Consider the following 26,361-nt stretch of genomic DNA (forward strand, 5'->3'; position numbering starts at 1 on the left):
GCCAATCTGGCAACCTCGAGTCAGGGGGGAGGGGGAGAGCGGATAGTGATTGCAGTACCAGTTTTGACCACAATCTTACATACACTTCTAATACATTTCTAATATCCTTTTTGTATTCACTGAAAAAAGTGTGTTATTTAATTGTGTACATCGTGTTAAACAAACATTTCGTTCATGTGACTTTAACATCATGGAATGAGTACTTTTTTAGTGATTCAATTAAGTAGTTTTCACAGTGAATTTTATACGACATCATGACAATTTAGTCATATTAGTCCACAGACTAAGCAAATGCTCCACTCTTCTCCTCAATGGTAACCACAATATTTTAAATTGTTCTAATAATTCCAACATAATTGCATATTAAACTCTATTAAACACAATCAAGTCCCCTACTTATATTTAAGTGGATTGAACACAATCAAATTAAGTTTGGACAAAATGTATAGAAATTGTGTTGCTTTAGCTCATTTTAATTAAGCAATTTGAACAAGCAGTAAACTTTTTTTTTCTCAGTGTTGGAGGAAAAAAAAAAGTAAATTAAATATATCTGCTTTGCTTCCCACGTTTGTTCAAACTTGACCTTATTATCTGACATTCCCAAAGGCATTTTGCTGTCATACCAAATAAACTGTGATTAGTGTATACACTTCCTCTGTCTTTTCCCGGATATATCATCCCTGAATCAGTGAACGCGTGTGCGAATGCGTGCAAGCTTAGGGCAATAAGCTTTTTTGATTATGTCAGCCCACGTGCGCCTGTAATGCGAATTGTTTTGCTGTTTGGATGCAAGGCGAAGTTCATTGCTATAATTATGTTGTGTGCAGTTACAGTCTTCAGTCAGAGACAGGAGCAGATGGCATTTTCCCGTGTCCAACGTGATTCAGATTAGCTATCTCTGAGTTGCAGCTATCAAAGTGTCAAATGCGCAGACTGTTTGGAGTGAGTGTGAGTGTGTTTTGTTCAAGATGTACTAATTTTCAAGTCAATGTCGTTATAGGTACAGTAAGTTGTGAATTGTTCACTCTGCGCTAACTTTAAGGGGGGGCTAACTTAAACTGAAACTTTCAGTTTCAGTCAATCTCATGTTAATCTTGAGTACCTATAGAGTAGTATTGCATCCTTCATATCTCAGAAAAGTCTTTAGTTTTATTACATTGTTAAAACCAGACCATTCTCAGTAGTAACGGAGTTATGGTCCGGCAAAGCTTCATAGACAAATAATTTCCAAAGGGGCGTCCCCAATGGACGATGACGTAGCAGAGCGAAAGAGAAACATCTGAGACAGAAATTCTCTGTTTTTGATTCGGAGGAAGATGTTGCAATGGCTTCTGACGACTTTTGGCTGTTGTTGTAAAACAACTATGATAATAGCTGGTGTTCACCGCCACTCCATCAACATTTCTGCAAAATTTCGAAAACCTAATAGCATCTCAGACCGACTGAAACATCTCGGCTTGACGGTCGGACAGAAAACATCAAGCTCTGATCGCATTTGCCCCTGTTGTAAGGCATTTGTATTGCGATTAGAATGCGATTTCCAATATTCCAACATAAGCGCGTTTGAATGAACGAGTAGATAGCTAACAACATTTGAAGCAAGACATTTGAAGCAGTTTTACTCACCACCTGCTTCCAACATACGACCGTGAACCTTAATCGCTGGAACCGCTCCATTTTTCAGCATTAGATGAGCTACAAATCCGGAGTTGAACTGGCACTTGTTTATAAACCATCATTGCCAAAATGCAGGGAACAAACAAACACACTTGCACAACTCCATTGCTGCTCTGGAAAAACAAACTCCATCCACTGTCCCATTAACGCTGGGTACTTTGGGAAGCTGTGCAGGGATGTCTTGTTTTTGACAACCAAAAATACACTTATTTGGTGACATTGTTGATTTCGTGAAGTCCTGTGACTGCAGCGCAGCCGGCTTCCCTAAAGCGTTTGCGCAAGCGCCTTCCGGGAGAAGATCCCATACGGCCTGTACAAAGACATTCCGCCATATCTGACATCAGATAGACCCATACTCGGAAAAAAAAACGTTCCGAAACTTATGAGAAAACGGAAGGAGTATTTTTGGCACAGAAATACTCCATCAAATGTTCAACTTCTTTTTTTTAAAAACGTTTACCATGTTTAGGATGGGAATCCAAGTCTTTAACAGTGTAAAAAGCTAACCGTTTTTACACGGTTAAAGTGTAAAACTACCCCCCACCCCAAACATACATAGGCTGAGCTGCATGCACCTTCCTTATATTTGTATGTTCATGGTTAATACATGACTCTCCAGTCCACATAGGCAACTGGACGAAGCCAAGCCCAAACATCACCAGCAGTGCATTCAATATATTTTTAAGAGTATTTGCCTTTCCTGTGAATTATGCAGTCTGTTTCATGCATGTATGACTCAGGCTGAGCCATCGCAATGATCGCCAGAGAAAGATCTTTTTTGCAACAAACAGAGCCAGGGAAATGCCAGCACACCATAAATCTGTCATAATTTGTTTTTCAGATGGAATATTAAATGTTCATTAGATTAAAATGAAATATGCATTTTTCTTTGACTTTGATTTAGGTACATCAGACACAGCAACATCAGTCCATCCAATATAATATGCACCACCCCCCACATAGCGATTTATGCTGTACAGCACTCTGTGATTGTGAATACTTTTTGTCGCCCTTCGTCACATATTGCATATCCCATTGGACACGTATTTATTATTTTCTAAGGCCATGTCAACACTTATAAACCTGTTTTTTCAACGCATCTTTTTTTCTCCTTCCATTCAAATTGAGACAGCGTTTTAAGGCAAGGAAAACGTAGCTTTATGAAAACGCTTACTAAAGTGGATAACTTTGGCCATGTCCACTCTAAGGCCATGTCCCTACTAATATGTTTTCATTTGAAAACGCATTTTTCACTCCATTTTGGCCTTCTGTTCACATTGAGATGGCGTTTTAAGGCAACGAAAACATAGCTTTTTTAAAACGCTCTCCAAAGCGGATAAATTTGAAAATGTCATCTTCACGTCATTTTGTGGACTGTGAAGAAGGAGGTATTTGAAAACGAAGACGCATGTTAATCATGTGATGCATATTGTACCAATAATATATCTTTATACCGCTATTGTGCTATTTATGTGCTATTGACTTTCACGTAGTTGCTTTGCACACTTCATATCACAGTCCTGTAAGGAACAGAAAATGTACTTGGATTTGCTGTCCTGTGGCAAAACACTAGTGGAGTAGTATTTTAGATCAAACATAATAATGGTTGATCGAGTGTGATCTGGGGCCTGTACCATTAAGGTAGTTTAACAACTCAGGGATTAGTTTAGAGTTGACAAAACCCAACCGATCAATTAGGGCTTTGTTGTTCCCATGATGCTGATCATCTGCTATCGCTGTCAACTCAGGCTTTGTGTAGGAGTGTAGAAGTTTAGCTGTGACATAGCAGCAAACAGCCAATCACACGCTGTGGATCAACTGTGATTAACTTTCCCTTCTGCAGAATATTACATGATTGATTGAAAAATATGAACAATTTAAGCAAATTTACACAGCAAGAATAAAAGAGCTGTCTATAACCAAGGACAACTTAAAGAAAAACATTTAAGGGGGGGTGAAACACTCAGTTTCAGTCAATCTTATGTCAATCTTGAGTACCTATAGAGTAGTATTGCATCCTTCATATCTCTGAAAAGTCTTTAGTTTTGTTATATTTATAAAAGAAATATAGGCTGTACCGAGCTTTTCCGAAAAAAAAAACAAGCGCCTGGAGGAGTATCGAGTGGGCGGAGCTAAAGAATGACGAGCACACACAAAGGGGTGACGTCCTCAAGCGTGGAGAAGAAAACGCTACCCTAAATAACCCATTGCTTTCAATCAGATTCAACTAATACAGAAATGATCCAGAATCAGATCCAGAGGCTGAAATAAATTGAACAAGAGAAGCAGCAACAGCAGGACGTCCGTCTCTGTGGTATGTACTGTATTTAGTGGCCTGTCAACATTTGTGTGTCTTTACTCGCAGTTTATTAGGACATGATTCGGTTTATGGACTATTGTATGCGACTAAACCTTAGCAGTAGCAAGCAAAACGGTTTTGCACGTCAGACTAGTGTAACGTTATACATAGAACAACAATGGACTAACCGTTAGCGCATTTGAATGACGAAGCACGCCTTGTGAGAACGCTAGGTTTATGTTTGGGTGGTTTTACAATAAACAAACTGACACCTATATTGGTCAGCTAAACAAATGTATTTAAACACACACCATAGATCGCATGCTCCATTGATAAATTAACTAACGTTACACAGTCGTGTTGTTTGCTGATGTTTACTTATGTGACGATAGCCAACAGCATAGACATTTGAAGCAGTTTTACTCACCGCCTGTTTCCAAAGCAGGACCGTGAACCTTTATCGCTGGGACCGCTCCGTCAAAAACACACTTCTTTGGTAACTGTTGATTTCATGAAGTCCTGTGACAGCAGTGACTGTGGAGATCCACTTTTGCGACACGACTGAAGCGTGATGTTATGAAGCTTCCCGTCATTTCTACGTTCAAATCGGTTCAAATGCAGCGCTGCCTTCCCGGAATGCTGTGCTGAAGCGTTGAAGTTGCTTGATGTCACCCATAGGAATAAAGTGGAGCGCAGTGCGACCATAGGGTTTGTCAGAAGTGTTCACGGACGACTGAATTGCACCTTGGGAGCAGTGTTTATGGGCGTGCATTTCCTCTCTCGCTCTAGTCACGCTCGCGCACCCTACCGGGAGAAGAGCCCGTACGGCCCATACAAGGACCTTCCGCTCTATTAACGTCAAGCCGAGCCATACTCGAAAAAAACTCTCCGAAACTTGTGAGAAACCGGAAGGAGTATTTTTGACACAGATATACTCCATCAAACGTCCAACATTAGTTTTTGAAACTTTGTATATGTTTAGGATGGGAATCCAAGTCTTTAACAGTGTAAAAAGCTCAGTATGCATGAAACAGCATTTCACCGCCCCTTTAAGCTCACATGTAGTAATTTTTATGGCTTTATATTTATTTATTTTAAAGCTTTTGTTGTATGACCTTTATATAGGCTATTTTATTCATTTGAAGAAAGTGCCGATTAATGATTGATTAACTAAAATGATACATGTGTAATTGATTAAGGGTATAATCATTACATACATTTTTTTTAAGCATTATTAAAAGCAATATGCTTTAGTCTTTAAAAAACAATTGGGTATGTTGTGACATTTAATATGGAGTAGAAAGAGTTGGAGTGACCTTTTTTGCATCAGAGGAGTGTCACTTTGCTCACAGCTGATTGGTCCAGGTTCTGTTTGAGATCTCTTATCCAGAACATATCCTGTCCTGGAGCAGGTTAGCCGTGGAGCGTAAGTTTCTATAGAGATGAAGCACAGCTAAAAGCCAAACCTCTTTAATGGTACCTAAAACCCAGGATTGGAACAAACTAAGCTTAAACATATATGGCTAGCCAGCTAAACCGGCTTCATGGTACAGGATCAGTGGTCATCTAACTACTATTAGAGTTTACCGCTTAAACCAGCTAACTGGTAGATGCGTTGGTCATTATGGAAAGATCCGGCTGCGTCTGTGCGCTAGATCACGCGCAGAACTTCCCTCTCCCATCTGCGCTTTCATGAAATTGCGCTCTCACGCTAAGTTTAGTAAAGTTAGCCATTAGTCTGAATATGTTTCCTCTTTCATTTTACCATGTTACCACGTTAAGAACACTTAAGGTGCACTGTTTATTAACTGTCATATAGCTTGTTTATTTGTTTGTGCATATCCTAATGCACTGCAAACATCTCCAAAAAAAAAAAAAAAAAAATTGATGATGACTTTCTTGATGAAACATTTTTATCCCAGTGTTTATGTGGTGATCCGGTGGTCCTCGGAGTTTCTAGGAAGGATCTTTTTCCACAGCCATAAAGTGAAGCACATCTGTAGTCACTCCTCCTCCATCAGCAGGACGCTGCTCCACCCTCTCCAGTGCGTTCATCTCTCCGTTCGTTACTGTCCCACGAGTGGAGAGGATTTCAGCACCGGGACAGATCCACCACACATCCACCACCGTCTCAGCCATCATGGCGACAGAGGTAAGAATCCCGAACACATTCATTTGAGCTTCGTGCGAGAGGAACAGACAGCGGAGAGCGGGTCTGTGTCATTCGTATCGTTTGTGTGAAGTTATTTTGACACCTGCTGTGGGGTTGATCACGATGTTTCCTGTAAACGCTTTAGATGAGCCGACTTCAAAGAAACCAATTAAGCAATGGAGACGTTGTGCATTTAAAAGCTGATGTCGTCGACATGTTCGATCAAGGATTTTTCCATTGAAATCAGCCACAAGTGAAGCATATCATTATCATTATCATTATCAAAGCAGAGGATCTACCGAAGAAAGAGTGAATGAGACAGATGGACTGATGCGTTCTTCAGCACCCTGGACAGAGACATGAATATACAGACTGAATAAACCAACAGATGCTAAAGTAAAAGTATTTATCGCGCGGCTGATTGCTTCTGATTGGTCAGTTTGCGCCATTCATATATTCCCGATTAATAACCGTGGCAACACTGTGCAACTGAATATTGATCGGGAATAACCCCGCGTTCTCTATCTGTGCTCCTGTCTCTTCAAGTAAGCTAATAAATTAACTGCAACCCAAATAAGTATTTCATCTCCATGCATGTGGTAAGTAGCATGTAAAAATGGACAGCAAAACAAATAGGCCTTACTTATACATTTATCACAAGTTTATCTAGAAGTAATGACCTGTGAAGTGGACATTGTGCTTTATATAGCTTAACCATAATGCAACAACCAGCGTCTTTACTATTAAAGGCATGATATGTAAGATTTTTAGCTTAAAATACCCCAAAACCCCTAGAAAAATCTGTTGTTGATTTGTGTTACTTACATTATCCCAAATGTTTCCAGGATAGTTTAAATCCAGAGAAATAAGAAATTTTAATCAGGGCACGGACCATGTCCGTGTGTTGCCTATCAATGACATCATCCCCACGTTACCCTAAATGTATGGTTTTATTTTAGAGAACACCAAAGATGCTTTAATATATTATGTTTTTTATTAGACAGACTGGAGACATTCGTTGTCAGCAAACGAATCATTGTTATATAGCTCAACACTGTTAGTCGTATTGTTTAAATATTGTTTTCTTGATTTACCGCTAGTATTTACAGCCATATTGCACCAGAATGCCCACCACACACCAGTTTATTGGTGGAGAGGAGAGTGATGATGCCGAACAGTATATGATATATGGATATGATTAGGACGAACGCCATGATGGCCAATGGCCAAGATGCCAGAATTACAACCCTACTCTTTCTCCAAAGGACATTTTGGGATTTTTAATGACCAAAGAGAGTCAGGACCTCGGTTTAACGTCTTATCCGAAGGCTACACCTTTGTTTTGAATCATTTTCACCGCTAGTGGTCAATTATTCAAAATAAATGCGGCACTTTTGCGGCGATTGACTCTATATTCTGATTGGTTGAGCTGCTTTCGCTGTCGTGGCAGAGGTTCTGTATTTAAAATGCATTATGGGTATTTCAACTGAACATTTCGCAAATTACATTTAAAATTATCTCACTTGAGCACCATTAACTACGCACCACACAGTAACGCCCTGACAAATACCTACAATACTTTAGCTGTTTAGCATTATGCAAGGCAAATGCTAAATTCTAAAAATTCTAATTGCATGTGCATAACAAGCATCCACATCTCGTTTCTCCTCTTTTATTGGCATATCTTCCAGATACCCACATGTTCTCTTTAAGAATAATGTGTGTATAGCTGCCCTTTATCCTTAATGCATCATCTACCCCTATCCAAACTGCATGATAAATGGTTTATATTTAGGCGTCTGTTTAGATCGCATGCACTTCCCGTTTGCTCGGCCATCTTGTTTTCAAAAGGTAGGCAAGACAAATCCCTCCAGTGAGAATACACAATGAGATTCCAGTTTGTAATGTATTCATGGAAACAATGATTTCCCTCAGCAGCCTAGATTTAACTTTTACTAGGATATTAAAACTGATTGTTGACTCTCACCTAGCCAACATTCACTAGGGAAAAACACTGTTGCTGTCACAAGGAGAGTTGTCATGTACTTGCTCTCGGCATCTTGTGGTCTTGTTGTCCTACATCAGGCTCATTTTCATTAAAAAATATTGTAATGAGTCACAGGAATGTTGCAAGTACGCTCCAAGTGCCTTCCCTTCGCTTCACTGGTCAGTTTAGCATTCAGAGCCATACACTCTGAGGCTTCTTTAGATGAATCTCTAGTTTTTTCTTTGACAAGCACCTAAAATTAAGTTCAATTAATCCTCAAAATAACTCAAATAAATGATGCTGTTTTATGTTCTGGGGCTACTGTGACAACTGATGCGTGATGTGTTACTGTTTTTATGCAGAGCTGCTGCATTAGACAGTCTTTAGAGGATTGCTTGCTATTTGTCTAGACGAGACTCCAAAGTGTTTTTACCCTTGTACCGGGGCCACAGCAAAAGACTCCCATGTTGACTTTTTTTTGTGTTTGGGCCTGGGGCCTGCATGGTAGCAACACACACACACACACACACACACACACACACACACACACACACACACACACACACACACACACACACACACACACACACACACACACATTGTGTTTCCATGTTTTATGGGGACATTCCATAGGTGTAATATTTTTTATACTGTATAAACTGTATATTTTTTATCTCCCTACACTGCCCCCACCCCTAAACCTACCCATCGCAGGAAACATTCTGCATTCAACATTCCGCTGGCTGGTCCCCACAATTTAGGTAATCTCAGGGTTTACTATCCTTATGGGGACATTTGGTCCCCACAATGTAATATAAACAAGGGCACACACACACACACAAGTCGTGATTCCATGTTTTATGGGGACTTTCCATAGGCGTAATGGATTTCATACTGTACAAACTGTACATCCTATCCCCCTACACTGCCCCTGCCCCTAAACCCCATCACAGGAAACATTCTGCATTTTTACTTTCTCAAAAAAACTCTAACAATATCCGAAACAAGGATTTCGGATATTGCCATCTTTGTGGGGACATTTTGTCCCCATAACGTAGGGATTACCAGGTCACGCGCACACACACACACACACACACACACACACACACACACACACACACACACACACACACACACACACACACACACACACACACACACACACACACACACACACACACACACACACACATTTGAATACTTTTATTTGGATCTGATAGACATTGCACAAGATAACAAGATCCAAATACTCTGGGAAGAGTCAATGACAAGATGACAGGTCTACAGTTCACAGCTCACACACTTCTACAAGGCCTTCCATTTATAATACTTTACACATTAAGGATAAACAAAACACCTCCGTCTCCATATCTGTATGCTCCCTATGGTGGCTGATACGGAGCAAAATCTTGCAAGCCTTTGTGCCTCCTTTTTTCGCAGCCTTTTTTTCAGCCAACTGCATCCCTCTGACCACATTCTTATGGACATGGCCTAAACTTCCAAACGCCAGAGTTATTAATGTACATCTATATCCCAGTCTGTGAATGAGATCTACCAGTGGTTGATATTTCAATAGTTTTGAATAGAAACAAGTGTCCATATACAGGTCAAAACAGCAGCCCACTTCAAAGATACATACACACTTCATAACTGTCACATGCCTGTCCTGTCTTGTGTGCACTTGTGGGTTTTGTTATGTTGAGCATGTGCTCGTGTCCCTGTCAGTTCCCTCCTCCTTGTTATCTGATTATTGGTTAATTTGCCCCACCTGTTCTCCCTCATTATCTGCCTTGTTTGTTCCCTTTATAATCTCCTTGTGTTTGTCAGTCTGTGTTGGATCCTTGTGTAATGTCTGCGTCTTCCGTCCTCCCCGTGATTCTGTTGGTTTGTTTAAGTTTGTATTTATATTATTCTATTATGTGTTTTTCCCCCTCGTGGGTTTTGTTTTGAGTTTATGTTTTATTTTATAATAAATTATCATTTTCTGCACTTGAGTCCTCGCACCCTTTTCCCTTGTTTGTGACGTGACAGAAGGATCCAACCATCTGAGGACTCAGCAGGACTTGTTTTTTTTGTTGTTTGTTTTTCCTTTTTTTTTTCCCTCATGGAGTTTGGGAAGAGACTACGAGTGATGCGACACCTAAACTCGAAGTACATCCGGCAACAGGGGTCGGATGTACAAGAGTTTGCAGGACTGTTCCTCAAGGAGGTCGAACATTTTGGGCTCAACGAGGCAGAGTGGAAGGAGACTTTTAACCTCTGCCTCGACATGCCCCTCTCTCCAGGGGTGATGGACAGGATGGGGAGTCTGGGGTTCTGGGAATTTGTCTACTGCCTGGGCCCCAGTCCTTCCATGGGGCGTGTTCCGGCGGATCGTGCTCCGGTGGTCCCTGTGCCGGTGGATCGTGTTCCGGTGGTCCCTGCTCCGGTGGTCCCGAAACGGAGGAGGAGGAGAAAGGCTCCCTCCGTACCTGCTCCGGTGGTCCCGATTCCAGGGGTCCCAGTACCGGTGGATCGGATTCCGGTGGTCTCTTTGCCGGCGGATCGTATTCCGGTGGTCCCTATGCTGGCGGATCGTATTCCGGTGGTCCCAGTACCGGCGGATCGTGCGCCGGTGGTCCCTGTGCCGGTGGATCATGTTCCGGTGGTCCCTGTGCCGGTGGATCGTGTTCCGGTGGTCCCTGTGCCGGTGGATCGTGCTCCGGTGGTCCCTGTGCCGGTGGATCGTGTTCCGGTGGTCCCTGTGCCGGTGGATCGTGTTCCGGTGGTCCCTGTGCCGGTGGATCGTGTTCCGGTGGTCCCTGTGCCGGTGGATCGTGTTCCGGTGGTCCCTGTGCCGGTGGATCGTGTTCCGGTGGTCCCGAGTCCAGAAACGGCCTGGAGGGCTGTGATGGGATGCTTTGTGGTGGCAGTCCTGCATGCGTGGAAGGAGCACAGGGCTTTATCCGAAGCCCCGGAGGCAGTTCCGGTGGTCCCAGTTCCGGTGGATCGTGTGCCGGTGGTCTCAGTTCCGGTGGATCGTGTTCCGGTGGTCCCTGTGCCGGCAGATCATGTTCCGGTGGTCCCAATGCCAGCAGATCGTATTCCGGTGGTCCCAGTGCCGGTGGATACTGCTGGACTGGAGAAGTTTCCCCAACGCCCTGCCTGCGCCGCTGAGGCGTCCTGCTCTCCCTGCGCCGCTGAGGCGTCCTGCTCTCCCTGCGCCCCTGAGGCGTCCTGCTCTCCGTGCGCCGCTGAGGCGTCCTGCTCTCCGTGCGCCGCTGAGGCGTCCTGCTCTCCGTGCGCCGCTGAGGCGTCCTGCTCTCCGTGCGCCGCTGAGGCGTCCTGCTCTCCGTGCGCCGCTGAGGCGTCCTGCTCTCCGTGCGCCGCTGAGGCGTCCTGCTCTCCGTGCGCCCCTGAGGCGCCCAGCTCTCCCTGCGCCCCTGAGCAGTCCTGCTCTCCCTGCGCCCCTGAGCAGTCCTGCTCTCCGTGCGCCGCTGAGGCGTCCTGCTCTCCGTGCGCCGCTGAGGCGTCCTGCTCTCCGTGCGCCGCTGAGGCGTCCTGCTCTCCGTGCGCCGCTGAGGCGTCCTGCTCTCCGTGCGCCGCTGAGGCGTCCTGCTCTCCGTGCGCCGCTGAGGCGTCCTGCTCTCCGTGCGCCGCTGAGGCGTCCTGCTCTCCGTGCGCCGCTGAGGCGTCCTGCTCTCCGTGCGCCGCTGAGGCGTCCTGCTCTCCGTGCGCCGCTGAGGCGTCCTGCTCTCCGTGCGACTCTGAGGCGTCCTGCTCTCACCGCACCTCCCTGGCGCTCCCTGCACTGACCGCACCACCCAGGAGTCCTGGTCTCACCGCGCCTCCCTGGCGCCCTGCTCTACCCATGCCGCCCTGGCCGCCTGAACTCTGCGGGCCGCCCCGGCCACCTGAACTCGGTGGGCCTCCCGACTTCGGCGGGCCGCCCTGGTCATTCGAACTTTGTGTGCCACCATGGCCTCCTGAACTTTTTGTTTTCCTCGTTCCTCCCTTGTTTACCCCTCCCTTGTCTGTACCTTCTTTGTCTGTCCCTCCCGTGCCCCCCTGGTCTGTCCCTCCCGTGCCCCCCTGGTCTGTCCCTCCCGTGCCCCCCTGGTCTGTCCCTCCCGTGCCCCCCTGGTCTGTCCCTCCCGTCCCTCCTTGGTCTGTCCCTCCCGTCCCTCCCTGGTCTGTCCCTCCCGTCCCTCCCTGGTCTGTCCCTCCCGTCCCGCCCGGGTCTGTCCCTCCCGTCCCTAGTGGAGCGTCTGGTAGCCGCTCCTTAAGGAGGGGGTAATGTCACATGCCTGTCCTGTCTTGTGTGCACTTGTGGGTTTTGTTATGTTGAGCATGTGCTCGTGTCCCTGTCAGTTCCCTCCTCCTTGTTATCTGATTATTGGTTAATTTGCCCCACCTGTTCTCCCTCATTATCTGCCTTGTTTGTTCCCTTTATAATCTCCTTGTGTTTGTCAGTCTGTGTTGGATCCTTGTGTAATGTCTGCGTCTTCCGTCCTCCCCGTGATTCTGTTGGTTTGTTTAAGTTTGTATTTATATTATTCTATTATGTGTTTTTCCCCCTCGTGGGTTTTGTTTTGAGTTTATGTTTTATTTTATAATAAATTATCATTTTCTGCACTTGAGTCCTCGCACCCTTTTCCCTTGTCTGTGACGTGACAATAACCCGTTTTACAATTACAATGTCAGGAGTATTGGGAATGTTTTTGAAATAGTCACTGTCAGTTGTATTCTGATGAAACCAGTTAACCTGTAAAGTGCTTTGCTTGTAAATCTTACTCTCTATCTTACTCATGTCCATAGATTATCTTTTGCAAGTCCTTTGCGACCAGATCAACCAGACGGTCATGTCTGGCCACATAAAGTCCTTTATAATTGTGGCATCCGTTTAGAATATGAGTAAGTTTCATTCTCCTGCTGAGTTGGGTGTAATATACAGTAAGGCTCATGCTTTGATGGATACCCTGTTGCCAGATTGTACTTAGTTGGGAGACATTGTAATTTTGCTTTAATCATGATTTTTAGGATGTTATCTGAGATTGAGGGGTTTGTCAGGACAGAATGAGACACTGAATGGTCAGCAGATTGAAGTAATGCAAGTTTTCCTTGTAATCTGAGGCTGTCCACTTTGAGTCTGTCTAAGATTAAGAATTGAGGCTCTTATGTGTTTAATCTGAAGCTGGTGAGATGTATTGTCTTTATTTAGGATCGCCAGAGTGGAAACAAGCTGATCAGTGATTATATTGTCATTAAGAGCAGCTACTTCTCCGTCGGATCCCAGCCAGCGCAGCTGTATTCCTGTACGGTGGCAGAGATCCTTTAAATCCAATCTGAGCTCACTCCAAATCCGGCTGCTCTAATGTCCAGCTTTCCGTTCTGCTTTAATTTAAAGCCAAGAAACTGAGACTCGTTTGTGGATGTAGTAGGTATTTTGCGACGCTGTAGATGTAAAAACAGCGATTCACGTGCTAGTTCTCTACACTGTAAAAAAATTGTGGTGGTTTTTGTTGGTTTAACTTAAAAAAGTAAGTAAACTGGTTGCCTTAAAATTTTGAGTTTATTGAAATTAAAAATGTGAGTTGATAAAATGAAGGAAATTAGTTTAATAAATAGAAACTCCAAATATTTTTGTATCTGTACCACATAAAAAATTTGATAAATCATGAAAATAGCACAATTTGGCATGTTTCACTGCGTCATCAGAAATAACACACACATAATTACCCAATATGCTTACCAATCTGGTAACACTTTATAATAACGTTCAGTTGTAAGTCATTTATAAGTGGTTAGTTAATGATGAACTAATCATTTACAAAACATTCATAAATGATTATCAAGGGATATGCTAACATTTTATAAATGTTTTGTAAATTCTGTTACAAGTCATTTACAAGTGATTAGTAAATAATTAACGTATGATTTATGAAACATGACTACGTGTTCATTAATGATTAATGAGTGATTAATGAGTAAACCTTTTATTAAAATAGTGTTCTCATTTCTGTTATATAATATGACCGTCCCAATCATAGTTAGGCTATATGCATTGTTCTGTACGCGCGAAAGCCGAAGCACTGAATAAAAAAACGGTATAGCCACACGTTACACTGAAACCATTTGCTAGTGTGTTTTATTTCGCTAAAATCAATGCATCCTATATGATTGATCACATATATAACGTTACAAAATAAATGTAATATTACAAATTACTTCAGCACAATCTGATGCGAATGCACAAGTGAACTTGAACAAGTTAGATGCGCGAGTCAGAATGCGTCACTCATGTTGTGCACGCGCTCTTCCTGGATCAACACAATGAAACACACGGCAAATCAACCCAAATAATTAACAATCACAATGTTTTATTACAATAGTGTTCTCATTAATGTTATGTAATATGACAGTCCCAATCATAGTCATTATTAGTTGTGCATTGTTGTTGAAGCTGCACGCTGAAGCTGCACCGCCACGCTCGTCTCTAACGTTAATTATTAACCAAATGCATCCTTTATGATGATCAAATGTTCTATCGACAATTAATTATCATCGATTAATCATTGACATCGCTATCTTAAACCTAAACATATTCACTAGAAGACAGCTTTTTTTGTATCATACAAATTGAAACATAACACATTTATTATTAATATTTTATTTATTAGTTTTATTCACAACAATGAAGATAATTTTTTTTGCCAGATTTAGCAAACTAAACTATCTGGGGATAGTTTTATCCCCTAAGTATAGCCAAGTAAATCCACAAAAATAGAAACACAGCCGTCTCTGGTTACATTCTTACACCCCCTGTGCCAAACCCAATTAATTATACACAACACAATGAACTGTTTTTGACTTGTGTTGCTTGTTAACTGTGATCTCCAGAATATCTTGAGTGGATTAGAAGTGAATAGACATTACAAAACAGGATTGTAAAACAAAGTTTCAGTAATGCAGTCATGTTGTTCGTATTGAACAGGATTGACTTAACCAGAAAATGTATCTGATCTGAAACAGTTTTACAGTTATAAGACTAACTGAATTGCTTAATGAAAAGATATCTAGACAGAAAGGAGCAAGAGAGGGTGGACAAGCGAAGAAATAAGCTAGCGCGACATACCAGCCCTTTTAGTGTCAGAGCTAAAGCAACCAGTAATTTGTTTCATTTGACCCCGAGGCCATGTGCACTCAGCATCTCTGCTAGCGCTTAGAGAACAACATGCTACCCTTTCAAGATTGTTTTATTTTTTAAAGGCATGGCATACATGCACTGTTTAATCTCAATGAATCTTATGAATCGTTCTGATGCTCTCCTTCTGTTCAGTCTCTGGTAGGTGGCAGATGTTTAGCATATGTGAGTGCAGTTCAGTTAAAAGTTGACAATCTGAATGCAACCTGCACAATTATGCAATGATAACATATCATTATGGTGCTTAGAATCAAGAATACCTGACACGGATTGAGTCTATTCCAAATTTTTGCTTGTAATGTATGTATACTTGTGATCTTTCTTTAAAATGTATGCCATTTAGTTTGCTTTTTTCTTTCTTTCTAATGGACCCTGTACAGGGTCCGGAATGACATATATACTTATACACTATACTGTATATACTTTCTATTTTACATGTCTGTGGAGGAGCTATGACCTCATAGGTGGTACCATTTGAAAGCTTAGAGTCTCTCCTTTCTGGAGACATGCATCACTTTGGCATTTGTTTTACAAAAAGTAATGTATTATTTACACTAAATTACTCTGGTACCATTTCCACTGGATTTAGCCTACCAAAATTGAAAAGTTTCCCATACACACACACAGTGGTCTAGGTTCAAAATGTTGGTGTCATTTTACAGGAAACCCTTTGAAGTTACATACAACACTGCAAAAAGTCATAACATGTTATATGTTGTCTAAGATGTTATAACCCCCCAAAAATGTAAGTGCTGTTAGAATTATTTTTTTTAATAATTTTTTTTATTCATTTTTGAAAGTATGTAACTCGGGCCCTGTGTGCTCTAGGACCCTGCAGACAGTCTGGGCTGCTTCCAGCATATATAATTAATTTAATGACACTGGAATATTGCATTTATATCACTGTATATGGTGGTGGGAGGGGGTGGTGGGGGGCAGGGGAAGGGGAGGTGGGGGGAAGGGGGGGGGGGTCATCCCTTCAGAACAATTTGAATAAATCTTGCATACAACATGACACAGACAAACTTCTTTTTTCCCCTATTTTCTGGAATTTAGTGGAAATTATCTGCAGGGTCCTAGAGCACACAGGGCCCGAGTTACACACTTTCAAAAATGAATTTATAAAAAATATATATATATATCAAAAAGCGCCTACTTTTTTGGGGGGTTATAAAAGCTTAGACAACATATACTTACATATTTATCACTTTTAGCAGTGTTTTATGTAACCTCTAAGGGTTTCCTGTAAAATGACACCAACATTTTGAACTTAGACCACTGAATGAGTGTATGGGAAGATTTTCAATTTGGGTGGGCCAAATCCAGGCGGAAATCCCAAAAAATGGTCTTGGAGTTTAAGAGATTAAGATATATTTTTAATGTGGTTAATAATCCAAATACTTTTTAATGCTATATACATTCAAAGCAATTCCTGTGAGTATATTTTTTGCCTGAGCTGTTCAGCTGATTTTCTGTGATGGTTTTCTGTTTCCGTTTGGTATGACAATCATTCACTTACAAACAAGCTTCAAAAGGCAGCCGCGTTCAATTTAAAAGCAAGTGAGTCTCTTGGGGGACCAGGAAGTCTAGCAGTCTCCTGGTATTTAATTAACATGCATAACAGAATGTGCTCAAGATCAGGAGTGTTTGATTGTAGCATGTGCACAAGATAGTTAGCAAATGTGTATTGATCTGGTTAGTGCATATAGTACAGCAATAAGTTGTTCCAAATTATTTTGGAACGTTGTTGTTCCAGACTGCAGGTTTAGAACAACTTGGGGGTGAGTAAATTATTCTTTATTCTATAAATTAATTTTATTTTGGGGGGGGGGGGGGGGGGGCAGTAAATAATGACGTAAACACACATACAATGAGGAGCGCAAATCTTACTAAATCACCTCGCATGATTCATTTAAATTCTCTCCTCCCATAAATTTTGTGTCTGGAAAGGGAAACTCCTACAAATGCATATGCAATAAGGTTAGCATGCAGGACAAATTACTGTCCACACCTTCTCAGTGCAAATGTTTTACTGTGTGTCTTCGGGACAGTAGATTTGTAACGCCAAAAAAGAGTTTACGCTGGCGCAAGCTGTTAATAAATCTGGTCCTATGTATTTCAAATTTCAAATTATACATATTCAGAATTATTACATGTTCAGAAGTTTAGTGTCGGTTTTAACTGTAATAATTTGCTATGTTTTTGAAGAAGGTTGCTTATGTTTACTGAGGGTTTATTTATTTGCCAAAAAAAAGATCAAAACATTAATACTGTAAAGATATTACTACAATTAATTTATAATTTCTGTTTTCTATAAACAATGCATATTTTCAGTATCATAACTCATCTTTAGTGTCACATGGTGCTTCAAAAATCGTTCTAATATGCTGATTTTCTGCTCAAGAAACATTTATGATTATTCACTTATCGAAGAATAGAAAGTGCAAATGAACAGCATTTCCCTTTTGAATGTGTTCTGAAGTGAATTGAAGTACTAGTTTCTTAAAAAATAAAAATGCCCACAAACTTCTAAACAGTTAAATGTACTCATTAGACAGATGTTTAGAACATTGTTTTTTTCCCCAACACATTTAATCAGCCATACTTGTCAGTATCCTGTATACAACTGGCCAGTACAGTACACACACCACAGTAGTACTTCTACAAAATGTATGCTGATTAAAAAAAATATGTACAGTATAGTATATAATATGACTTTAATGTGTGTGTGTGTGTGTGTGTGTGTGTGTGTGTGTGTGTGTGTGTGTGTGTTAGTGTGTGTGTGTGTGTGTGTGTGTGTGTGTGTGTGTGTGTGTGTGTGTGTGTGTGTGTGTGTGTGTGTGTGTGTGTGTGTGTGTGTGTGTGTGTGTGTGTGTGTGTGTGTGTGTTGTGTGTGTGTGTGAGCCTGTTTGTGTGGTTTATGAGGACACAAATTTGAATAACTACATGGGTATTACACTGGTATTACACTATAAATGTGGTTTATGAGGACATATCAAATGTCCTCATAATTCAAATGGCCTTAAAAACATACTAAATGATGTTTTTTTGAGAAAGTAAAAATGCAGAATGTTTCCTGTGATGGGTAGGTTTAGGGGCAGGGGCAGTGTAAGGGGATAGAAAATACGGTTTGTACAGTATAAAAACCATTACGCCTATGGAGAGTCCCTGTAAACCACATAGACCAACATGTGTGTGTGTGTGTGTGTGTGCGTGTGTCAAAATAGAAAAACATGTTTGTTCTTCATATGCTTAATTTACTTAAAGTAAGCTTAAAAATAAGCATTATTTATTTTGTTTTTCATTTGTTTTGTAATATGAAAATCGCCCCTCTAACACCTCAGAACATCATTGTTTTCATGTATTTCTATTTTATCTACACATTCACATTTTGACTGGTGTCTTATATATGTGAATTGTGAATCTACATAATGAACCTAAATAGCTACATATGTAATTACAGTAAACTATAGTGGTGAAGAGTTCTTGGGCAGATGCCCTGTGCATCAGTGAGTACTAGCATAACATGATTGATATATGATGAAATATATATAAATATATATGTTTTGCATTTGAATGGTTTCCGTATCTTTTACGTGCTGCTTAAACTGTGCCCATATAAGCTGATTTACTCTTTCTCTCTGTAATGAGACCAAACTATTGCTTAACACCCAGCCCTGCAGGGCAGGAAAGAGTTTTTTGGTCACTCAGTTGATTGTTGTCCTTCACTTATGGCATGTAGACCCGTAAATTACTATTAAACTGAAGCAAGTCTATCTTACGCTTCCTCTACGGTGTCTCTGAAGGGTTTGAGAGCGCATAATCATTTCTCTTCTTCTGTGGGAAGAAACCCGAGCTCTGTAAATGTTCTGCCTCTGTCACATCTGTTTAAAATCATCTTCTCCATTCACAAAGGAAAGAAGAGGAAATGCCCCGAGAGCCTATGAAGTCTTGAAGGTACGCATCTTTCTTCCTAATATGCCTCTCCAGATCTGCATGGCGACTTATGAAATACGTCTCAATGTTGGCAGCATCTAGAAGGAACTTTTGACCTCTCAGATGTGTCTGCTGGACAGGACGTTTCATTAACATTCATCTTTTTCCCGAACTGATGAATTTTAATTGGCCGTGACCATCTGACTGCTGAGGGTTGCGATGGCCGATGATGCTAATGGTCTCACTTCAGGAATGTTACTGTATCCTTGCTCACCTTTCAGACTTATTCACCAATTACAGCAGTGCTAACTTTGACAGTTCAGTACTGAAAATCGTTCATCTTCCTTGTCTCAGCTTAAGCCCATAACACCTACGGTTCCTTTACAGGCCATCCGATGCCAATTGGACACAAAAATAGCCAGATTTGGCATATATTGCCACTTCCAATCAGACTGGCTGATGCAATTGTATTGCTGTATGCCCTATACAAAATAGAGATGCACAATTCATTGTTAGAAGATAGCGGTCCTGGTTCAAACACCCATGCGATGATCGGTGATCCGATTTCTATTCAAACTTTGACAAGTACAATCACAACAAACATTCAAATCTGCTTTGGCACTGCTGTTGACAGAGATGGAGCAGTTGTCATGTATAGGTAAGACTTTTCAACCGCAGAGAGTATCATTATCTCTGTTACAATAGTCCAAATGATTGCAGATGTACAGATATAAATGCAGTTTGTCTACAGTAGAGATCAAAATAGAGTAAATCATCTAATAAAGATTGTATAAACTATGTTTCACCATTGCATGGTATCACCGTTTTCATAGATTTACACGGCAATGAGAATGTTATTGTATTCAAATACTTGTACTTTTGAAACTTATTTCACAGTTTGCATTCTCAGGCCACCAAATTGTGTTGTCACGTAATTGAACAGCCAGAACACATTAAAGTGTTCACACAAAAAAACACAGTATTTTTCACACAATTGACTTATCTGTACAGCGCTGTTTCCTCTGTCCTAAAAACAGCCTGATGATTTCCTTGTTCTATGAAGTCCCTCCTTCAGAAACACGTAACGAGTTCTGATTGGGCCAGTGCTTCCCGTGTTGTGATTGGACAGCAGCTTAGCGCACTTTGCCCGGAAAGGTCCCGCCTCTTACCATAACGGGGAGATGCAAGCGCTGAATGCGCTCTCTTCTCCACGTGGGAGAGCAACAAGACCACACGCCCCCTATTTTGCATGTACTTGTGGGCGGAGGGTTAGTCAACAAACGGTTCTAGAGACGTCATTCAAGCAAGGAAGTGCAGGGGTGTAGTCCAAACCAGACATTCGCTGTAGGCTTTGAAAGGGAACTTCTGTTAAATAAAATATCTCACTTGGCATTGAACTTTGAGCTTTATAATTTTACAGGTATTATTTATGCTCCAACAGCAACATTTCACACTAACTAAAGTTTGAAAGATGGAATCGCGAAGAAAAGGACCTTTAAAAGTTTTCTGTTTTCAGTTGAAAATGGTGCTGTATAATTCTGTTTAACTTTGAACTTTAAAGGATGAATTCACTTTAAAATCAAAATTACTCCAGGATTTAATCACCCTCAAGCCATCCTACAACGTTCTTCTTTCTGATGAACACAATCAGAGTTATACTAATAAATATCCTGACGCTTCCAAGCTTTATAATGGCAAAAGCTTTATAAGGAGGCTCAATTATTATATATATTTTTTTTTAATAATGGGGTATAATGTTGTTTGGACAGTAAACAGCAAAATTCTTCTGACTTTCTTTTTTTTACTTCTTGGTTTGTAATGACATGAGGGTGAGTAAATGATGTACATTTTGGATGATCTGTTGTTTTAAGAAGAAAAATGCACATAATAACACAATAAATGGGTCATAATAATAAAGCAAACTGTGTCACTTTTCATGTTGGTCAGACAGAACTTTCCTATAAATCTTTATCAGAATATGCTGCAAATTGTGCAATACTTTATGTTGATAGTCAAAAGCCTGACTATATAAAACGTCTCTCTTATAACTTGTAGATAACAGTTTAGATGACCTCCCAAGTGTGAATAATTTACCATGTCTTCTGGGAGAAATCCAACTGTGGACAGTCATGTGGCCATATAAGCCACTTGCTTGTGGTTATGCTAACAGCTGCTGTGGGATTTCAGACAGCAGAACAGCTATTATGAGCGTCCTCAACCTGAGTCTCCCTGAGCGATGCCTCCGTGGAGGAGTGCAGGGATAATTAGACTCGTCTCATTTGGCGTGAACTAAAAGGCTTTGTGTCGTTGCAACAATGAAGACTAATTATAATTCACATCCATCCTTATCCTGTGGTTTCTAATTCTGTCTTTCTTTGTATATTTTCCAGTGCTAGGTGTTGTGAAGTCATAATGACAACATGTAGTTCAATGTATTGCTATATGCATGAAATATTTTGCCTCATTGAAATATCAGCTTTGTCTCAGGATTTTTTTCTAAAACATTATAGGATACCTTTTTGCCCCTCATTGTCTATACCAGTAGACCGGGGGTGGGGAGGGGGGCAGAGTTACAAAAAGGGTATCAGCGAATTATGAAAAAAAAAAAAAAATCTAGAGCAGTGGCAATGTGTTCTCTGGAGTGACAAATCAATCTTCTATGCCTGCCAATCTGATGGACGAGTCTGGGTTTGGCGGTTGCCAGGAAAACTCTACTTGCCTGATTGCATTGTGCCAAGTGTAAAGTTTGGTGGAAGGGTGACTATGGTGTGGGGGGTTGTTATTTTAGGGCAACTTACAGAATAAGTAAATAACTGAACATAACATTTTAATTTGACATTCAAGATTAGATTCAACTGTGACAATGAGCACTTACCATGATCAACTAAAAGCTAGATTTTCAAAAGTATGTGAAGTTTGAGGCATTATTGTTGCACTTGCACACCGTTCTTAAATGAAAAATGTATAGATGCACGCTGGTTTTGTTATTGCAGGTATATCAACTTTACAATTCCATACCCTTAAACATGACGCAGAACAATACAAACTGTGCGGTTGGTTGCGTTACATGTCAGACTTCTTGGGCAGTCCTTGACCAATAAAACCTGCGATAGAGTCCAGACCTACTGCCCTCAGTCTGAAGGTGTGGCTATGCGAGACTAGCGTAGAGCAAACTTAAATTAAACAAATTAGTTCAGTCAAATTAACATTTATAAGTAGAACTTTCTTTTTCTTTAGAGTTCACAAAACTGACACATTTTAAGTAATCTGAACTGTTTTATTGTTTTGAGTTCTATGAACTTTATTTTTTATTTAGAAAAACTTAAATGTTACTGAAACTGGCTGAGATTCCTATGTCCTAGTAATTAGTGTTTAATGTTTAGCTATGCTAATTTAAAACCGTTTCTGTATTTTTGTAGGATTTACATCATGGTGATGGGTTGAGCATGAGATTGGTTTGAGGACAGATTTATATATATTTTTTTCATATTGACATACTCATTGAGCAATTGCTTCACTGTGCTGATTTTATAAAACCTTTGCTACCAATTGTCAATTTAGCATTTATTGTATTAACTACTTAAAGCTAGCCAAGTTTCCATTAGTGAAGTTTTATTAACTAATTTCGGGAGGAGCACTAACAGATAATTAAACAACGGAGCCGTCAGCTAATCAAACCTAATTAACAAGGGGAGCACGTCAGATAATTAAACCTAATTAAACACAGGTGGAGCATGGTAAGCTAATCAATCTGATCAACGATAGGAGGTGTACTTATACTACAGATTTACCTCCTCTCGTTGACCATTTTTATTTTAGCATCCCTCCACCACCCCATCTCCTCACTTCAATTTAATAAACTCCCATTAGATGCCATCACAATCCATAAAACATTACAGTCTAGATATAGAGTATCTTTATCACTGGGGGGGGGGGGGGGTACTCTGGGTTCGGGCAAAAATCCGAGTCCGGAGCCCTCCCCTGGACAGCACGCCAAATACGCATAATCTTTACTCTATTTAATTTGATGTAAGTGGGAACTCGTGAACTGAAATATTTAAATTGAGATTACATAATTTTAAGATAAATATATGAATTAGCCTAGTCAAATATTGCAAATTCAGAGCAATTAAAACAGATGAGTATTATACTTAAAATTTCTAAACTGAAAATTAAAAAAATTAGCTGTAACAGTTTACAGTGAGCCGTGTAAAAATATAAATGCATGGTTCTGCATTAAGCATGGACACGTTTGTGAAATCACAAATACCAAGTTTTTTTGTTTGTTTTGTTTTTAAAGTCGGGTGCACACTGTGCGATTTTGGCCACGATTTGGCCGTCTAAGACAAATTTAGCAAATCCTAAAAGATTCCTCTGATCCTAGGCTAAAATCTGACATCTTTGGTCGTTAGTTTGACATGTTTGACATGATCAAATTTTACCTCTGAATTCTGGCAGTGTCAGAAGATTTGGCACACAATCCTGCAAACTATGACCAAAACGAGAGCTAGAGATTTCTTTGTAGCCTCCATTTCAGTCCCGCGTGTAATGCAGCTCACTGACACCGAGCGCGTCATTCATTGATGATATAAAACTCCGGACGAGTTTTCTTACGTGCGTCCGTTTTTAGCGCGCCTTCACTATCCTGCAGTCTGACATTAATGACAACTGAGATCTTACAGTGTGACATTGCTTACATCGGTGATCATGTTCGTACAGTCTGACAAGGGACATTCGCAAAGGATTTTGAAAAATCGCACAGTGTGCAGGACCCATAAGTCAATGGGTACCATCAACTATTTGATTACCCATGCACGTTCTTCAAAACATCTTCTTTTGTGTTCAACAGAAGAAATAAATGTATACAGGTTTGGAACAACTTGAGGGTGTGTAAAGAACTGATTTTTAATTTTAAATCTCAAAATCATCACTAATTCCATTAATGAAATCAAAATAATTAAATACCGTAATTCCAGCACTGAATGTTCTTTAGGTTTCACACTCTTGGGGCCCTATCATACAGCCGGCGTAATTCGATGCCAGGCGCGAGTTTTTTTTTTTTCTCGTTTCAACCAAGCAGATATCATTTTCACGCCCAGCACCACATTGTATAAATAGCAAATGCACTCGCGCCCATTTGTTCGCCCATGGTTGGTCTGAAAACTAGCTGTGTTGAGGCCCGTTGCTATTTTGAGGTAATTGAAAACGCAGTATTTTTTGTGTTATTTAAAGGGTGCATTAATAATATGCGACCTAAAGGTGGGTGCTCAACAGGTCTGCTCATTACACACACAGGGATGCGCAGCAGCCCACAAACATTTTTAAATATTAAAAATAAAAGGATACCTCTCTGGAGAAGCGTTCAGTCTTTCCGCTTGTAAATCCGACCATGTACATAGCGAATCCACCATAGCGCAAACACAATGGGAATGGGAGATGAATAGTGTATTGCACATTACACCCAAAACACACCCATGACTCATTAAGAGAATAGATACAACCCTTTTAGACCATGCGTTTAAGCACAGTGAGTCGTGAAAGAGACATAAAACAATTAATTAAACAAAAGTCTAGATTTGTTATCGATTTGTTTTAATTGTATAGCTTTCAAGGACAAACAATAGTAGTATTTAAATATTTTTAAATAATTTTGTTCATCATGTCTTTTCTACACTGTTGTCTGTGTATGCACACAAATACTGTATGTATTTTGCCCATGCAGCCATAATTTCCACTTGTAAACTACCATTCAACCTTCATCATTATTTCTGTATGTTTCAGCACTGGCCTAACTTTACTATGTTAGTATTAACAATAGACTTATTTTTGGCATCAAAGCTGTCAGCAATTACACTAATGAGACTGCAACTGTGAGGCCAATTAATTTTTGCTGAAAATAAAACTGTGAGCCTTGTCTTATATCATGATCTGTTAAAATACAGATTTGTTTACAAGGGTGAAGCACAGTCTCAAAAGAAAGATAGATAGATAGATAGATAGATAGATAGATAGATAGATAGATAGATAGATAGATAGATAGATAGATAGATAGATAGATAGATAGATAGATAGATAGATAGATAGATAGATAGATAGATAGATAGATAGATAGATAGATAGATAGATAGATAGATAGATAGATAGATAGATAGATAGATAGATAGATGCATTGCTTTCCGTGTCTGACAGAAAGCTACAGGAATTGCAGTATAGCCCAACGAAGTCTGTTCTTAATTCATGTAGTTGTTGTTATTTGAAAATGAAATTTCTGAAACATATTTGCCTCCTGCTACTGTGGATAGACTGAGTTCTGGAATGCGTCTGTCCGGCTGTATTGTCAATTAGAGAATCAGGAGAAAGAGGACACAGCGAATGGTCATTAGAGCTGAATTTGCCTCTTGGATCCATCAGGTTTTATTCTCTCTCTTGGCTCTCTATAAATTTATGATGTTTCCAGAGCTGGTGAAGATGTTTTTTACACATAAACTCCCAAAACAACTCATTGAGTGTTTCTTTTCCTTCTTTTGATGGATGCTCTGTCTTCTTTCTGGCCCAACTTTTATAAACATGCATACATATTCCTTCATAATTTAAAATATTATTTCTTCAGAGGCCCCTGTGCATTTTTCATTTTGATAGACTGAGACTCTTGATGTAGGTCCAGGTTCTATCATTTTATATTGCAGGTTTTATGTGTGTCTTGGAAGTGATAGAAACCTAACTCATGTAATTAGTTGACACAATGTCATACTGTCTGGACCCTCTTAATTTAAAGTGTCATGTCTCACATTTATATACACATGTACAATGATTTAACTGTGCAAGTAAAAATCTACATCGAAAGCATACAATATGACGTGCACACAAGGCTCTAGTTATATCAATGGCCTAGTGACTGCACCAGTTTCAAAAAGGTGTTTAAGCACACCGTCTCTTTTGTGTCTCTTTGTAGTTTCACAACCTCCAGGAGCTGCGTCACAGTGCGTCTCTAGCCACCAAGGTCTTTATCCAGAGAGACTACAGTGACGGCACCATTTGCAAATTCCAGACCAAGTTCCCTGCAGAGCTGGATAGCCGGGTGAGTTTCAAATAAGGGTTTGGGGTCACATCTGATGTAGTGCTGCCAT

General features: G+C 40.5%; 1 protein-coding gene across 2 annotated transcripts in view; it reads left to right on the forward strand.

Annotated features, from left to right (window-relative positions):
* The first annotated feature begins 5,912 nt into the window (after positions 1 to 5,912).
* The window catches only part of golga7bb (golgin A7 family, member Bb), a 50,674-nt gene continuing 30,225 nt past the window's right edge, over positions 5,913 to 26,361 (forward strand). Inside the window, exons 1-3 of one of the 2 annotated variants that reach the window (XM_067421196.1) lie at positions 5,913 to 6,128; positions 19,214 to 19,255; positions 26,187 to 26,312. In XM_067421196.1, coding sequence (XP_067277297.1) covers positions 6,117 to 6,128; positions 19,214 to 19,255; positions 26,187 to 26,312 — 180 coding nt within the window. In that variant the 5' untranslated portion in view covers positions 5,913 to 6,116. The remainder of the gene's footprint in view (positions 6,129 to 19,213; positions 19,256 to 26,186; positions 26,313 to 26,361) is intronic. The other variant, XM_067421197.1, reaches the window with a different exon arrangement.

Source organism: Pseudorasbora parva, chromosome 17, assembly GCF_024679245.1.
Source record: "Pseudorasbora parva isolate DD20220531a chromosome 17, ASM2467924v1, whole genome shotgun sequence".
Taxonomy (NCBI): domain Eukaryota; kingdom Metazoa; phylum Chordata; class Actinopteri; order Cypriniformes; family Gobionidae; genus Pseudorasbora; species Pseudorasbora parva.